Source organism: Kryptolebias marmoratus, linkage group LG20 (genome assembly GCF_001649575.2).
Source record: "Kryptolebias marmoratus isolate JLee-2015 linkage group LG20, ASM164957v2, whole genome shotgun sequence".
Lineage (NCBI taxonomy): Eukaryota > Metazoa > Chordata > Actinopteri > Cyprinodontiformes > Rivulidae > Kryptolebias > Kryptolebias marmoratus.
In genome coordinates this window covers 16568430-16585374 of record NC_051449.1, presented here as the reverse complement: position 1 = coordinate 16585374, position 16945 = coordinate 16568430, and the positions used below count along the sequence as shown (strand labels likewise).

The 16945-nt window shown below is 40.8% G+C and overlaps 1 protein-coding gene across 3 annotated transcripts; it reads right to left on the bottom strand.

Annotated features, from left to right (window-relative positions):
* Window positions 1–1069: 1069 nt before the first annotated feature.
* LOC108238666 (E3 ubiquitin-protein ligase MARCHF6-like) lies at window positions 1070–16920 on the bottom strand. Of its 3 annotated transcripts, none has more exons than XM_017420914.3 (26): window positions 16667–16920; window positions 15032–15131; window positions 14742–14815; window positions 14481–14624; window positions 13180–13252; window positions 12466–12646; window positions 11447–11678; window positions 11164–11225; window positions 10894–10926; window positions 10735–10786; window positions 10536–10594; window positions 10358–10438; window positions 10066–10134; window positions 9859–9933; window positions 9551–9685; window positions 9326–9445; window positions 8599–8699; window positions 8321–8458; window positions 7974–8166; window positions 7813–7882; window positions 7522–7703; window positions 7262–7396; window positions 6377–6466; window positions 5986–6118; window positions 4451–4586; window positions 1070–4144 (listed from the first exon to the last, which is right to left on the bottom strand). In XM_017420914.3, the coding sequence occupies exons 1-26, from the start codon at window positions 16683–16685 to the stop codon at window positions 4063–4065; spliced, it is 2769 nt and encodes a 922-aa protein (XP_017276403.1). In that variant the 5' UTR covers window positions 16686–16920; the 3' UTR covers window positions 1070–4062. The 3 variants fall into 3 exon arrangements, with proteins under 3 accessions (XP_017276403.1, XP_017276405.1, XP_017276404.1); XM_017420916.3 differs by having other exon boundaries at window positions 11164–11222; XM_017420915.3 differs by having other exon boundaries at window positions 15032–15128.
* Window positions 16921–16945: the final 25 nt, after the last annotated feature.

Genomic DNA, 16945 nt, shown 5'->3' with positions numbered 1-16945 from the left:
CTGTCCAAGATTTAAGCCAAAATGTTCATCTTTTTAGATGCTGACATGTTGTGTTTTATTCTGCACACAAGAGATGTGGGGCTGTACTCTCACAACAATAGTCTCACCTACGCACCCTCCCGACTCGATAAGAAGCTGGGACACCATCAATCACAAGCTCAAATTACTAACAGAAACAAAACATATAAAAAGACAACAAAAAACATAATTAAACAAACAGTACAGCTGCAAGGTAAGAACCATGTGAATCAACAAAGATCAACACATGAAATAAGTTATCCGAAGCGTATTCTTTAGTTAGGAAAACGCCCGCTTCGTTTACACAGAGGGGAGGGAATGAAACATAGTACAGATGCCAGCCACTAGGGGGCACTTGTCTTTTGTGGCTTCAACTTCCCATTTCCAGTTAAGTCCTAATGGCCAAAACCAGCAGAATTCTGCTTTTAACTAGTGTTTAAAATGCAAAAACACAGGGCTATCCCCCTATTTACTTGACTTTAAAATCAATTTTGATTGAAGTTGGGATTTTTTATTTATTATATTTTAAATAAAAAGAAAAAAAAGGTTAAAGCAAATGCTGAGTGAAGGTTGTTCTTCTCATTGATCCCTGTGCATGGATCTTTGTTTTAAATTTCACATTTGCATTCGACTAAAATCCCTTTCACCATTCTTGCTATTAACACTTAGATACTTGCACTGGACAGCTTTTGTCATCTTCTGCATGCATCATTTCGATCTGTACAGAACTAATAACAACAAAATATTTTCCAAGTATGCCTGAGAAAGTGATCCTTCTGAAATATGTTGTCTTTTAGTCAGCCTACAGTAAATCCACTTGACATTCACAAATTTGCCACCAACAAGCTGAACATATTGTTGAATATCATACAGTCTAATTGAGGTATGAATCTGAATTTGTTTTTTTTTTCTTTTGATTTTGTTATCCAGCTCACTCCTATGGAAATTGAGATTTCTCTGTCATGATTATGGGGGCCACAGCTGACAATCAGTGACATTTACTTGAATTGAATTCTCTTATTTTGGACAAAAAACAACAACAATGGAACTCTTGAGGAATCTTAACAACTGTTTATTGTTTGTACGACAGAACCAACAATGAATAGAACTTAAAGTGTTTACCTTCATGGTACAGTACATGCCACTGCTTTTTATGCACATGTAAAAAAATAGAAATAATTTGCTTTAAGAAATTGAAATTCAACAATTAAAATTCAACGTGTCCAGTTCAGTCCCAGGGTACTTAAAAGGTCACTTTTACAGCATCTTTCTTCTAGATGTACGAATACAATGCGAGCATTCCACACAGCAGCGGTGCTACAGCTGTCAGCTCTAAAGGTGAAGTGAATTCATAAGCTGTAGCAAAAAAAAAAACCAAAACAAAACAAAACAAAAAAACAACTAAAATGTAAAAACACAGTATGAGAAACAAATGCAAAACTCGTCTCGTAGTTTAAGTTAAGTCAGTTTTACAGAGTCGCCATCACTGAGGTCTCCCATCTTCAGTGGGAGCAACACACACACACACACACATTCAGCTGATTGTATTACAACAGAGTCTGAAATGACTGCAGCTGTGGTATAAAGTGCGACACAATAAAACATGTGAATGAATACACACCTTTAATGCTAAATGACCGTTACTGAGCCGTAAAACTAATGAACATTGACGTCACAGCTGGGAGTGACTCTCACTGGCAGCAAGAGGGACTGAAAGGATAACTGGAGCTTGTGTTGGAATTTAAAACAAAAAAAAAACTTGTGCATTTTTTTCTCTGTAATAAATCAAAATAATAAAAAAACTTGTAGCAGAGCACAGCAGGAGAACCTGCTCACCTGTTAGGACTGTTAGGACGTGAGCCAGAAACACACGGACATACAGAGTGATTTGGGGAACAGAAGAACCTGAAGAAAGTGAAACATGATGAGAAGGTTGAGCATTTTTCTTGACCTTTCAAACACACGCTTCCACACGTGCATTATTTAAGAGACTTCCTGTAAAACTGAAAATTGCCAACTGTAATACATACAGTTACCCTGTGCTTGTGTTAAAACCCTCTAAAAATGAATATAAAACGCTAATTACTGAGCTTAAGAGGTGCTGGTTGATAATGCTGCTTTGAAGGGAAACCAGTAAAACCGTCTACAGTGGTGTCAATGTTCCATGATTGATCCTCGGGAGAATTCAAGCTCAAAATGTTCAAATCGAAAACTCGGCACGACGGCAAATTAAAAAATAAAAAATAAAATATCGTCACTGAATGTTGGACTTCTCTTTTCAATTGTACATTTATAAATACGCCTTTAATAGAAACAACAAACGGTCATGCAGAGGATTATTTTCGGGCCGCGTCACATTCCTGCGGCCGATCCTGCATTTGCATTTGGTTCACCGATGATGAAACCGGGTCATTTCATGCACGTCTACTCTAAGGAAACAACAGAACGCGAAGGACAGCTGGAGGATATAAACGCGGCCCCGGCTGTGTACGAGGAACATGGCCGATGAGCAGCTGATTGCGATTTCTGTTCCTGCCGAATGTGGAGCTGAGGGCTCGTTTTATTTCCGAGGCAACCCGAAGGTCAGAGGCAGTCGCTCGGTTCATTTAAGGTAATGTTTGGGGCTCACCGTGTCTGGAAGAGCCTCTTGAGGAAGCCTGTTTACATGTGTATGAGTGCATATTTCTTTAATCTGCCTAGTAACTAAACTGAGGTTGAAATTAGATGTGTCAGAGACTGACTGTACTCAGCCAGTGACGGTGCAGTGGGAAAGGAGCTTTTTTCCTGCATCTGTTAACAAATGTGCTGAAGGAAGTGAATCAGAACTGTTAGTTTGAACTCCTTGTAGTGTTTCCTGTCAAACGTTTTAAACATGAGCGTTCCGAGGTTGTCTGTCAAGTTTAAATATTCTTACGCCCACTCCGAATGGACACGGGTTCATTTATCTTTGAGACTGAGAGCCCGTCACTCTAACACCACACAGACAAGAAATCACCAGCCAAACATTTTAAGTAGTCGTTTTAGTAATTTCTTAAACAAGGCTAACATTACAATGATGATGCTTTGCTGAATTCATACTTGCAGCATTTAAAAACGGCTGCGCGTCCTGTGTGGTAGATTTCTGCGGCTGAAAACGACACTTGATCGTTTTAATTGGGCTTTACGGTAATAACATTTACAGTAGGCTTTACAGTCGGCAGTAGCTTCAGCATTCATTTTAAGCTCTGTGATGTTGGGTTGTTGTTGTTGTTTTTTTCCTTCAGAGGTTAGTAACCAGTTAAATTGACCTTGTCTTGAAAAGTTTGGAAGCAACGCATCAGTCTGTAAATAACACGACAGTTAAAATTCAGAGAGCAATACCTCGAGAAGTAATAGTGTCCTTGACATTGTCTTCAAGAAAATATTTTCCCTATAATTTAGCTCGGAGGACATGCCTACTTCAGCAACATATCATACATACCTAAATAAAATACAATCAATTTTTTTTTCCTTATCCCAGAGAGCAGATGAGAAAAATCAACAGGACTATGGATGCACGCCCACTGAGGTCCAAACCCCCCCCCAGCTCTAGAAATGTGTAAATGTGTAAAACAGTGAAAGGGAAGCACAATCTGAGGTAAAAAAAAAAAAAAAAAATTATGACTTTCAGCCAAACGTTTGTAAAATCAAACAAAAATTTAAAACTACACCTGAGTTGGAGGCTACAAACGGACATTTTGAACAGAAGGAACAGCGAGCGTGTTTTGTGGTTCCGCCAAGTTTCGGTTGAGCTGAGAGTTTCGCAAGTTTGTCAAGAACTTCGTTCAGATTTCTTTTCTCAATTTTCACATCAGAAACCTCCGAGAGGGCTTTGTGCCCTCCCAGCCTGCGAGTGGGAGAGATGTTGGGGAATAAAAGGACGAGGCCGCAGTCAAAGGTTTATGGGTGGCGTTTGAAGTTGACAGTCAGGAGGTGAAAAAGCAAAAAATAAAATAAAGGTTCACCACAGGAGCTGCTGATGGCTCCTGGTGAGTCAGCTCCACTCGTCTAGCAGCAGCGTGGGGTCTATGAAGAGCTGCTGTAAGACGTGGATGAACTCCTGCTCGTCTTCCGCTCGTAGTTTACCAACCGCTGTCCAACCAGGTATCTGCCGGAGAATTAGGAAACTAAGTCATCAGTATGTAGTCTATATTTTAAAACAAATACAAGTACTAAACTGCTTCTAATACTTTACTCTGAAGATGTCAAATTCAACTAAAATGTTTTGTTTTCCTCTTTTATTCAGCTCTCCACACTCTTGCACGGCATGCAGAAGAGCAAAGACCTTTACTGATGACATACATCAAAACCCCTTTTCTCACACCCACAAACCCGACTCAAGTCTCCCTGAACAGACAACGATCCCGCTGCCTGCACGTTCAAGTTGGCACAAAAGATTTTCGGGCCTACTAACTTGTCGTTTTTGATGTGTTCGTAGAGGCGTTTGAACTGTCGGATCTGAAAGGACAGTATGGCCAACAGAATGACCACCATCAGCAGAAACGGATAGATTCTCCTCTCCACCAGGGTCTGCATCTCTGCCTGCACTCCTGCGAAGAGTTGAACGAGAGGAGAAAAAAAAAAACTGGCGTTGAAGTGCAGGCGGTGAGATAAGAATATTAAATACAGCATTACCGAATTACCGAATTTTCTGGACTTTAAGGCGCACTTAAAAATGACAAAAGTTTGAAAATGGACCATTCATTGACAGTGCGTCTTATAATCCAGTGCGTCCTATAGTGTGGAAAATATGGCAACTGGGTTTCTAACTGCATTATTTGAGTTCTTTTTTTTTGCTTTGCATTTAAAAGATGTGAATAAAATAAGATGAGTGAAAAGAATAAAAACAAAAGCACTCTCCATTTGGCTTTTTCAATTTCCACAGTTGCTGTTTTTTTCCCCCCGTCAGTCTTTTTTTAGATACAACAACTAACATTACTCCAACACCACGTAACCCATCCTATTTGCTCCTAACCAGGTAATGGAAACGTGTCTGCCTGGCAACCGCAGGCTACAAATAGGTCTGTGTGTGCCGCACACCGGCACACTTCTCAACGCTGACACGGTGTTGATAAACAAAGACAGGTAGAGCCATTTACAGGTGTTGTGTGTAGCTGGTTCAACACAGAACTTCATCATTTACTGTACTCAAAAAGGCATCAACCAAACGTAAATAGTCAAAAAGACATGACTGCTCAGCACTAGGCGAGCAATTCAGACTCAGCGAAAGCAAAGCAAGCAACACGTACACATGTAAACATGCGCTGCTCTCATTAACACTTTTAAACACGTGCTGAATGTACTAGAGGGCTATTATTAGGTTTACACTTGTCAGCACTTTAGCTAACTAGTCCTTTCATCTAGGGCCACTGAGAGTTAATTAACAATAACTGCATGAAACATGGCACCCAACTCAAAAGTACAACTTTAAGAGATGCATTAAATTAGATCAGTCATAGTCTAGTTGTAAAGGCAGTTAGGAGTCTTTTTAGCGTACAATAATTATTTTGCTCTCAAACGTAGGTTTTGTGTGTAGACATTTTGCTTTCTCTATAGTGGATGCACATGAAATATACCAGTGAGTCCACTGTCAACACCAGCCAAAAAAACTTGCACATGAAACTAAATATTTCATATTTAGGAGCCGTGAGTGAAATAATCCAATCAGAAAGCAGTTTGTTATTAGCCAAGTCAAACAAAATGCATTTTGATCGACTCAGTAAATGACTGTATATTACCAGAGTATTTGAATTTAGGAACCAAAAGAATAAAAACAGAGGTGTTATTCTATATTAAGCCATCTTTGATTCCATTCACGAAGAAGAGTAAAAGGGATGGAATGAAAAACAGAAATTACTGATCCTTTTTCCCTCTAACTTGAAAACCAACTTTTGTATTGGAATGGTAGAAGTATACAGGATAATAAATGTGGAATTCAGAGCGACTCACCCATCAGCGGTGTAATGCCTTTAGAGATGGTGCAGGGCACACAGAGAGACAACAACAGGACACAGATGACTGGGGCGGCCAGCCTCCGGATGATAAAATGGAGATCGATGTTTCTGATGCCGTTAGCATACACCTGCAGGAAACACAGACTGATTCCAACTTCCTTTCAAGGCCTGTTGAATATGTTTGTCCTTCATAATGAAAACAAATACAATTCTATAAAGAATATGCATTTTTGTGGTTTTTGAGGAAGGACTTTCCAATCTAAAGCAGCCAGTTTCACTGCATGTGGCTGCATTAACGACAGATTCTTACAGGTTCTAACATCTCCAACGATGTATTCAGTCATCGATAGTCTAATTGTGCCCTGATGGGCGAATGTAACACTGACCTGTTCAATGACTGTTTTCAGCCACCACTGAGGGCCCATTAGGGTTATGGCAGCAATGATTTTGGCATGAAGGACACCCAAGGCCCAGTCCTGCAACACATAAAAAAAGCAACGGTCATAAAAACACACAGACAGACACACAAATAAAGACAACCTAACATGTCACTGCAACAGACACTGTGAAATAATAAAGCACAAATCCCCAAAATTGTTTATTTTGTGCTAATCTTTGAACTCAGTCGTAAATGTGCAGAAAGCGAGCACATCCAGTCAGCCTTTCTCCATCACAAAGTGCAAAATGTTCCAACTTTGAAATCACAGATTAATAACTCATAATTATACGTGAAGCTCTGATAAAAAATAAACAAAGCCTCAAAGTCGGTGAAGCAGAAAATCAATTACAAGCTCATTTTTATGAAAACAATCTTCTCTCTGAGTTACAAATAACTCAGCAGACTGTAAGGCAACAACAAAATATACCTTTGCCATACTTTATAGAAGTAATTTAAGCTGTATATGCATTTTATTTAAAAATATAAAAAAAGTTATTTTAACCTGCGCCCTAGTTAACGTTTTATCATACAGCTGAATTTTCCATTGGAGAAAATACATAAATATTATACTTCATACATATACAAAATCAAACTTGCAGTCTTCAGTCAGTCAGACATAAAAATCTAAATCTGCTCCCTATTTTTTGGATTTAGCAGTTTTTTACTCTTCTTATTTCTAAAATCAACTCTGCAGTCAAGAAAATCTGTTTCCATTCTGCTCCAGAAGTGATAAAAAAAACAACAAAGAAACAAAGGCTTTTAATAATGATTAGTAATTAAAATCAAATTACAACAATTGTCTCATTATGTAGTCTTGGATATTCACACGTACCTGCCAGGGGTAGAAGAGAGGAGTCTGGTCGAGTGGGACTCTGAGAGGAGCAACAATGACCAGTTCGAACAGCAGCCCCAGCAGCAGAGGAATCACTCCGGCTAACATCATGGCCACCACAATGGTCTTGAAGATCTGCGCTCACAGCATCATCACAGACAAGCACCGCAGTTCCAAATTACTGTACAGCTTCACGACATAAAGAGAACCGTATAATAGTGTCGCTGGGAACAATGCCGGCAGAGAGATGTCAACGTTACCATGAGCGTCCACTCGTGGACTTTGACCATGATGACCGTCCTTCCCTGTGGCATCCAGGACAGCAGCACCGTGGCAGCTCGAATGCACAGCCAGCACACGTACAGACCGCTGGCTGCTGTGTACAGCTCGTGGACCATCACACTGCCCATCCAGAGAGACATCATCCACCGGCCCACGCACACTGAGGAGGAGAACAAAAAGGAGAAAACGGAGAGGTGGGCATGCCGAGGACGGACCGCAACCACAGGAGGTGAAAACTCACAAGCAGGTGGCATTAGCTCATAGCTTACCTGGCAGGGTAAGACAGATCAAACTCGCTAGTAACAGAGTTACACACATGAAGACCACCAGCAGAACGATCTGAATAGGAATTCATACAAAATTACAATTACCATTGAGATTTAGTGTGATTATTTACAGCACTTCAGCTCTGATTCTCAGTTCGAAGCACCTTGAGGGGGAAGTTGGGGGGCCGGTGGTACGGCTGGAAACCCACGGGTCCACCCTGCTGCAGAATGGCTTGGTGGGCAGCGTGAAGACCCTCCCCGAGGCCAGGAATCTGATTGTTGTTAAGGTGACCGGGAAGGTTGTTTGGCTGGTTTTCATCCTCTTCATGGTCCCCCAAAAGGTATGAGTGAAGATCACTGAAGGAAAGGAATTACTTTGCCACTTTATATATATATATATATCAACTAACACATTAACGAGACAAGAGAATAAGGATAACCAACATGGCGCATAATACCCTGTTAAATTTACGTGTGTGCCTGTGTATGTGTATGTGCGTCTTAGACCTACAGCACATATCCAGCCGTGAATGTCCAGGCGTGGACGAGGCGTTTCAGCCACTGACGAGTGTGGCCCTGCTCCAACAACGCCGGCAGAACCACCTGGAGCAGCAGCAGCTCCAGCGACAGCTCACTGACAGGGGCGTCGCTGCAACAAACAAGACTCACGTTCACTTCGTCTTATTAGCACTACTGCAAATACTGGCTGCTTTGCTTCGCATAAACAGAGATTAATCTGTATCGTTTTCAGCTACCGGACTAAACACTGATTTTTATTTTTTTTTGTACCTGTAAAGCATGACGTTGTAGGGGAGGAAGGTTGGGAAGAGCAGTTTAATAATCCTGATTGGAAGCCAAAGCATCAGCAGAACTATTGAGCCAAAGACCACCTGGAAATGCACACACACACACACACACACACACAAATAACCATGTCAATAACTATTAGTTAACATGTTGAAAATCTTAACACCGAAATAATAAATTACATGTGAAGTTTAACCAAATGTCAAACATATTTAGCCATAAAGAGCTTAAAATTTAAGTTTTTGAAAAAAAATATGTACATTTAGCTAAATGTACATTAATTTTTTATGAAAATAAATGCTGAAACCATTAGGCTGACAGCATATTTTTTATGTAAGACATCAACCAAATATTAATGTAGTTACATGAGAAAAAAATAAACTGCACATATAGAAGACTGATGTTTTTGTGCAGATGCTTTTTTTTAATGTTCATAGCTTCTTTGAGAGCTAAATTCTGTTACTGGATGCCTTCAGGTGACCCTGGGCACACTTGTTTCCAGTACAAATAGCATCTGGTTTTTAAAAGTACATATTATGTCCTTGATTTGATGTAAAAGTTGTTTAAGCATTAAATTATTTTCTATCTGTAATTGCTATTTTTTATATTTAAACTTAAAATAAAAATATATATCTTGAGGTTGTAAAGCTATGTAAGTTGGGATTGTTTTCATTTATTTATTTTTTAAATGGGAGACGTTTTGACTCACCACTGAGAGTATAAACCTCCTGAGGTGTCGGTAGATAGGAAGGTGGATCATCTCCTGCACTGGATTAAAGTCTGGATCGTTCAGGTTCCTCAAAAACCACAGAACGCCTGGTCGAAGAACCTGCTCACAGAATACATGATAAGCTGAAGATTCTGAACAACTCGTTTCATAAGTTTTTTATCTGTCGCGGCACACACTTGTGACCTGACGATGTTCTTGGTTTACCTCTCGGAGCAGCAGGATGAAGGAAGCGAAGTAAAACACGTAGACCATGCCAATCAGCCAGTGAAGGAACATGGTGGTGCCAGGAGCCGAGTCAAAACTCTGCTCCCTGTCCTTTAGGGTCGCGTCAAACATTTCCTGCAATAAATTAAAAGGACAGGTGCTTTCATAGAAGCACTAAAAAACTGGTGTCATCAGTGGAAAACCTTAATTTTTTTTGTTCCTACTTGTTGATTAATCTAGCTTTTTTTTTTTTTTTCTCAAGCAACAACAGCAAACTCAGACGTGTGCACTCTGCACCTTTGTCTTACCAGGGAACAAATGTCCAGCCACCAACCGCATATGAGCGGGAACAAGCCTATTTCCATGACAACCAACAGGGACACCTGAGACATAACGACACAACAAGTCTTGCAATGAAGTTGCTGTTTTCTAGTAAACATGCTGACGACAGAGACAGTTATTCCTGTTTTATAAACAAACCAAACACAAATAAGAGTGAGTGCAGAGTAGTTTACCTTGACAACAATGTAGCAGACACCTAGAAGGCGACGGCACCGCTGGAACTTCACTAATGAAGCCAACGCCTACAGGAGGCACAGTTAAGGAAAGTCCGATCTTCATTTTTGATGAAAAGTACAAGACAGAATGATGATCTCTTTTTAACAAGTAGTATTTTACACAAGTACTATAAAGATTTTGATATAATAGGGCAATCGAAATCTAATAAAACTCATTCAACAAGCACACAGCAGAGACACTGTGCCAATCATCTCCAGCAAAAAGCAATTTGCAATGTGTGGAGGATACATGGCAGACAACAAGCGCTCCAGCCAGGAGAATATATCCCAGGATTGTTGTGATGAGGCCGTCGAAATGCGACGCTTTGATCTGCAGCCAGGAAAAGCAACGTTAACACGTTCCATCAATCCAGGACATACCTGAATACAATCTGATAGTTTCTCCTTGTGTATTCTAGTAAACTTACGTAGTCTTCAAAGCCCAGTCCAACAACTGAGAAATGTCCGATGTGATATGGGCAAAAAGCTGGAGGGAAATAGGTCAGAGCTTTTAGAGTGGAAAAGGCAAACAAGACAATACTGTCTGCTTTGCTGCAGAGCGTCTCAATTCAAATACTGAAAGCATCAAAACGTTGTCAAAAATAATAACTTCATGTAAAGTCTCACCAAACACCAGGATGAAGAGTGTGTTAAGAGATACCACCCAGAAGACATGCTCCTAGAAAAGAAACACACCAAGTCTATCACACATCTTCCCCTGTACCGTCTGCCTGTTCGGTTCTTAGCTGCAACAACAGTGTGAGAGAGAGAGAGTTGTATACTTACCAAGAAAACTAGGGATCCATCGAGACCCAGCATCTGAGACATACATTAAATACAAAAGTGAAATTACCACTTAAGATCTGAAAATAATACGGTAACACAAAACAGTTTAATCCAGAGTGTGATGTATGCACAGCACACAGAGATGGACACTTTCTGTTAAAAAGGCTTTCAGTCTGAATGTATATTTCTAAATGAAATGTATATCACCCTGATTTTATCACTCTAAAGCATCATACGGTTGATAGAAAACTAGCAACTTAAGACTCTCACCCTTTCCCAGGTCAGTTCCTCTGCTGCTCTGTCCCACTCCAGGGCATTCCAGTTCAAATCTTCTGAAAATCAGAAATACACATTAAAAGTGGAAACAACAGACCCAGAAAGATGCAAGGTCTGTGGTTGCAAATGTCTGCAAACTGTTCAGGTTACATTTGTCTACATTAAATCTTAAAAACCGTCTTGATTTGATTGGATCCATTTTGGCTCATAACAAAAAAAATATAAAGAATGTAACTCTTATGATCAGAGTTATTCTGAAACGGCTCAGAGTGTTTACCTTGTCCTCCATTATTGGCATCAGCGGCATCCTCTTCCCTGCCTTCCTCCTCCTCTCCTTCTTCATCCTCCTCGCCGTCGCCGTCGTCGTCATCGTCTCCGTCGTCGTCGTCCAGTTCGCCTTCATCTCTGCGCTGGTTTCCCAGGCCCTGCTCGTTGGGTCCAGCCTCAGCGGGGGCGCCTGCAGCTTCCGCGGCCGCCTGAGCGTTGGCTGCAGCATTAGCACCCGCATCCTGCAGAGCCGAGGAACAAGAAAACCAGACGAGTTACCGTCTATTAACAGTTAAACCTGGTACTATTTGACTTTATACTTGCTCACTACACCACACTCTACAATTTGGCAAGCTTTTATTTCATTCCTCCGACAAAACGAAAACAGATCAAGCGTTTCATCATTTCGTTCAGATAAATCTGCTCTTTAACTGTACTCTGCATCCCGGTAATGACAGCAGAGCTTAGACATTTTCTGGCGAGCATCGTTTTACATCTTTTGGTTATTTATATACAAAGGCAGATCACTGGAACTGGACACCTGGCAAGCACATTGTTTTCCCTGAGCAGGAATGGTGGCCAATGCAAATGTGAGCAGCAAACATATATCGGTAATTATGTCTATCCGCATTAAAAAAGTATTTTATTCAAACTTAATCTGAGCAAAATGTCAACAAGGAAACTAAAAGGTAGCTTTAGAGCAGGAGTAGGCAACCCTGGTCCTCGAATGCCTCTATCCTGCATGTTTTACATGTTTCTCTGCTCCAACACACCTGATTCAGTGGTTAAATCACCTCTTCTTGTTCTGCAGAAGCCTGTTAATCACCCATTGATTCAAATCAGGTGTGTTGGAGCAGAGAAACAAGTAAAACCTGCAGGTTAGTGGCCCTCCAGGACCAGGGTTGCCCACCCCTGCTCTGTAGGCTCTACACGATATTAGGCAGACATGATATATCAGTGGATGTGTGTTGGGGAAGACAAAAATAGAAAACAAGAATCCTGCGCGACTTCAGCACGAACCGAGCTCACCTCATTAGCTCGCGCGGGGCCGTCGGGCTGGTTGGGAACCAGAGGGGGTTGATTCTGCTCTAACCACTGCGGGGCTCCACCGTGGACAATCTGCTCTCGGAGCCACACCAGACTGATGAAGGCACACAGTGTGCACGTGACCACAAAACAGCCCTGGAGGCAGTCGGCAAGCAGGTTCTGCCTGCGAAAGTTGAGACATTTTGATGTTTGACGTCAGACCTTTTCTGATCACTCAAAATACCATAACGAGATAATGTCCACAACAGTCCAGACTGTAGGAGCTGGACTAGCTAAGGCTCAAAGTATGAAGGATTATTGTGCCCTGAATCAAACATTGGGTATGAACAGTTTGTAATCAATGTAAATGAACACAACTGAAACATGATGGGTGGCCTTACTGAAATAGTATTCAAGTTTATCTGACAGAGCTGCAAACACAAGTATTCCTGATGACTTATTCAGGGAGTAGAGTATAGTACAGTGTACTATGTTTACTTGTAATTTTACAGAGACATCAGTAAACATATCCTGCTGTCCTGATGTCAGTTAAAACTGTTTTTTTTTTCTGAAAGTGCTTCAGGTCAGAAAAAAGGCTGGGATCCACAAGGTCAACATCTCTGGCGTGCAAGGCATCAAAAAAAAACCACAAGAGCGCACAAAGATGTGTACAACTCCAAAACTCAGAGAGACAAAACCCGAAGCCAAGAGACTTACGTTGAAAGCATATCTAATGGCAGGGTAAGAAGAGAGCTCACAGAGCCGGTAAATAAACACTTGTAGATGCGACCTGTTAGGAAAGCACAAACAAAAGACAAGTGGCGTTAATAACAGACCACCAAATCCTTTTTTTCTACGTTTTATTGCACATTGTTCTAAACTAAAAGAAAAGGAAACCTTCAGAAAAAAAAGCATTTACTGAAAACAAACTCAGCTAATATTTCTACAACTGCCAAGAGTGCTAGTAAAGTATTCCAGAAAACCTGCTCTTGGTAAAAAAGCCCAAAAGATCAAACTAGGTATAAAATGATTTATAGATTCTTAAATGTTTCCTAATAGCTGCATGTCTGAATGGCATTGAATGGATTTCCATGACTGCATGTCAGGCCCCAGCTGGGAGTTATAGTCTGATGCAGGGCTATTCAACTAAAACGCTCAGGGGAGCACAGTTACTGGAAGCCAGCAGCTATTATCATTATGTCGATTTCTCTTCGATTTCAAACCTAGTTTTATTTTAAATTAACTGAGCTGTACAGTCCTATCAGAGATTATTTATATAACAGGATCAACGCTCTGTCATTTCATGTTTCTCTCACAGATTTATCTATTTATTTATTTTTGTTTGTTTTTGATTTAAAATCTATTTTCACTTTAAATGAACTCATCGGTGGGTTCGGGCTGAGCTCACCTGCTGGTCAGATGTGGCCCCCGGGCCGCTAGTTAAATAGCTCTGGTACTTTCGGCGACAACTACTAAAACTGTGTGAGTAACTGCAGCTACGGTCCAAACAAAAGGCGCAACCTCCGCCAGCCATTTCCACAACGAATATCTGTGAATCCAGCTTTAGTGTTTCACCGATCGTCAGAGTGGAAGCTTAAATAATCCATCCGTTTAAATTTTAAAATGGATCATTTTAGGCATAAAAAATTGCTTTTTTGGAGTTGTTGTTTTTTTCAAATCTTGAAGAAACTGATAAGTGTTAAGAGGAAGGTTAGAGATGTGAGGGTATAAGTGATTAAACTTTTGAAAACCACTGACAAAAAAGTGCTTTTTACAGCCTCTAAAACGTTAAGATGGCTGCTTTTTAAAACTAATTTCCCCCTATTATTTACATACACTGAGCAGAAATATAAATGCAACACTTTTAGTTTTGCTTTCAGTTTTCACGAGCTGAATTCAAAGACCTAAAACTCTTCCTGTCTCTCTCAAACATTGTTCCTGAACGTGTGCAAACCCCCGTGTCAGCGAGCCCTTCTCCTTTGCCGAGACAATCCGTCCACCTCACAGGTGTGACTTACATGCTGTCAGAGGCACGACGCCAAGCCACGCGAAGGCCACCAGTGTGTAGTGGAACCAGTATCTGATGGCTGTCCCGATACTGGTAACCAGCCCTGCAAAGATATCTTGGACAGGCAGGCGTGACGGCATGTCTGGGGAGTAAACTGGGGGGAAAGAAAAAACAAAAAACAAATAGATGTAACCGCTCACTTGGGAGGAGATGAACGATCCAACGCGACGTTGGAGTCCTGAAATTGTTTGTTAGAGAACGGGCGACTTACTTGGCGTAAAAGCAAACCTGTGTTTGCATAATTCACAGTATTCTTTTCTACTGTGTTTTAGCCACTGCAGTAAGCTGTGAAAACAAAAGAAAACATGGTGAGTTTACTCTTCCTGTCCTTAGGGGAACTCCCTTCTGGTTTAAAGCCAAATCACATAATTATTCCTAATCATAAGGGCTTTCTTCTATTAATGAGAAGTTTGTGTAATTACTTATTTATGAACATTTACATTTAACATTAGGAGCTTTAGAAACTAATAAAGGAAACCCATAATTATTTGACTGTCATACCATTCTTGATGAATAAATTTGATGCTGCCGGTACAAACACAGGGATGATAGAGCGGCTTTTCCTGGGTCCCCTCTGACCGACACACTCGACAGATATCTGCTGTGTAAGGAGGACATAAAAACACACCAGTTATTAAGATTCTAAAAAAGCAACATTATTAGATATTTGAACCGCTTAATGCATTTTCCCCTTGATCGACAACTCACACGAACTGCGTAACGTAAATATGCTCAGCAGAGATTCTGTGCAGAATGTCTTCAAAAGCATCACAATTTAAAAAGAGAGATACATTTGTGATAACATGAGCACAAGGACAAGGCGTTAAGGACAAACTGTAATCCCTGGATTACCTGTATATCTGAATGGCCAAAATAAAAGGACTATAATTAGCCAGTGATGCAGCAGCAGCAGCATACGGCAGGCTGACGCAACACTTTTATTCTTATTTACACCTCTAAATATCAATAATCGCTTTCCTCTTAGTCACAATTTGGATCAAACATACCCTAAATAACATTATTACAAGTAAAACATCCAATTTCAATGGTTGGAAAAACTAAGAAATTGAAAAAAAAAACTTTTAAAAGTCCAAACGACCATTTAAACATTTAATTGCCAGACTTGGTATGCACTGCAGATATCAATAATTAAACTTTTTAAGTTAAAAAAAAACCCACAACATTCCAGGGGAGCTTTATTCCTATCCACAATCAATTCACCTGTTTTATTTTAAAATGGCACCCCATTTTTTTGTTTGTTAGTTTAGATATTTGTTGCTAGTGATTACCCCAAATTCATTCACTAGTTTTTACCTATTATTATTATTCAGCTTCATTTGTTGATTGTGGACAGGAGGCACTGTGGACAGCTAAAATGTTTATGTTAAGTAGGAACAAGTGAATTGTGGATACTTCTGTCAAATCATTAAATGACAAATCGTCTTGCCATACATCAGGGTAGCGTTGAGGATACCCCCAAAGTGCATAAACAAGATACCCGTACAAGAAAAAAAAAAAAAAGAGTGAGGGACAACCCCGAAGTTGTAAAAAATACAATAACAATAACAATAACAACAGCCATCTTGCACAATAAGATGAAGACATTCACGTCATTAACGTCAAGGTGATATGAGTTCGTTACGTAAAGCGGGCCGGTCAGCAGGCAGGGGTGCACTAACGGTGTGTCAACATGTCGCTGTGTGTGTGACGGTCCGAAAACGGCCGGATTCACCGGACATAACGTCGGTTTGCATCAACATAGTTGTTAAACATTAAACAAAAAGGTGCCCCCCGCTCTCCCCTCTCCTCTCCACCCACCCCTCGACCAATTCAGACGCTGCCGCCACAGTTCTCGCGTGGACCGTGCCATGTTTTCTGAACACAAACAACTACTAATCGATGCGGCGCCGCCGACTGTATTTACAGCTCACGGCAGAACTGGAAGCTAACTGCCCGTTAGCTGCCGAGCTACCACTAACGGTTTATTTTAGTCAGCCGCCGCCGTCGTTTCGGAGGACGTCAGCTTTGCCCTTGCCGCTCAGGGCTGGCTCAGACTACGACGTATGTGACGTTAATATAAATGGTATAACAGGTTACCTCGCACGGTTGTCTAATTTAAGTTTCAACATTAGCTACCTTCCTCCGCGGTGTCCATGTTGACTGGCTGCTGCTAAGCAGCCCTGCTCCACAACAGCACTCTCGACCCGACAGTCAGAATAAAAGCGACAGCCGTTTACTATCTACAAGTAAACATTTCAGCTTGGAGTTTACTTCAGCTTGTGGCATTACCACACGTTGTGAAATTAAAGATACTTTCTCTCTCTTTTTTTTTTTACTTCACAGTTAATCAGCTAGCGGTCCCTACACACTCAAAGCAAAAGACCCCACGACTGTACTGTACTGTCACCGCTAGAT

What these genes read in the sequence shown, in the direction of transcription:
- LOC108238666 (XM_017420914.3), bottom strand. An exon ending in CCATTAGATATGCTTTCAAC is followed by an intron (nt 12,647 to 13,179) that starts GTAAGTCTCTTG and finishes CAACTTTCGCAG; the next exon opens with GCAGAACCTGCTTGCCGACT. An exon ending in TACAACGTCATGCTTTACAG is followed by an intron (nt 8,459 to 8,598) that starts GTACAAAAAAAA and finishes TGTTTGTTGCAG; the next exon opens with CGACGCCCCTGTCAGTGAGC.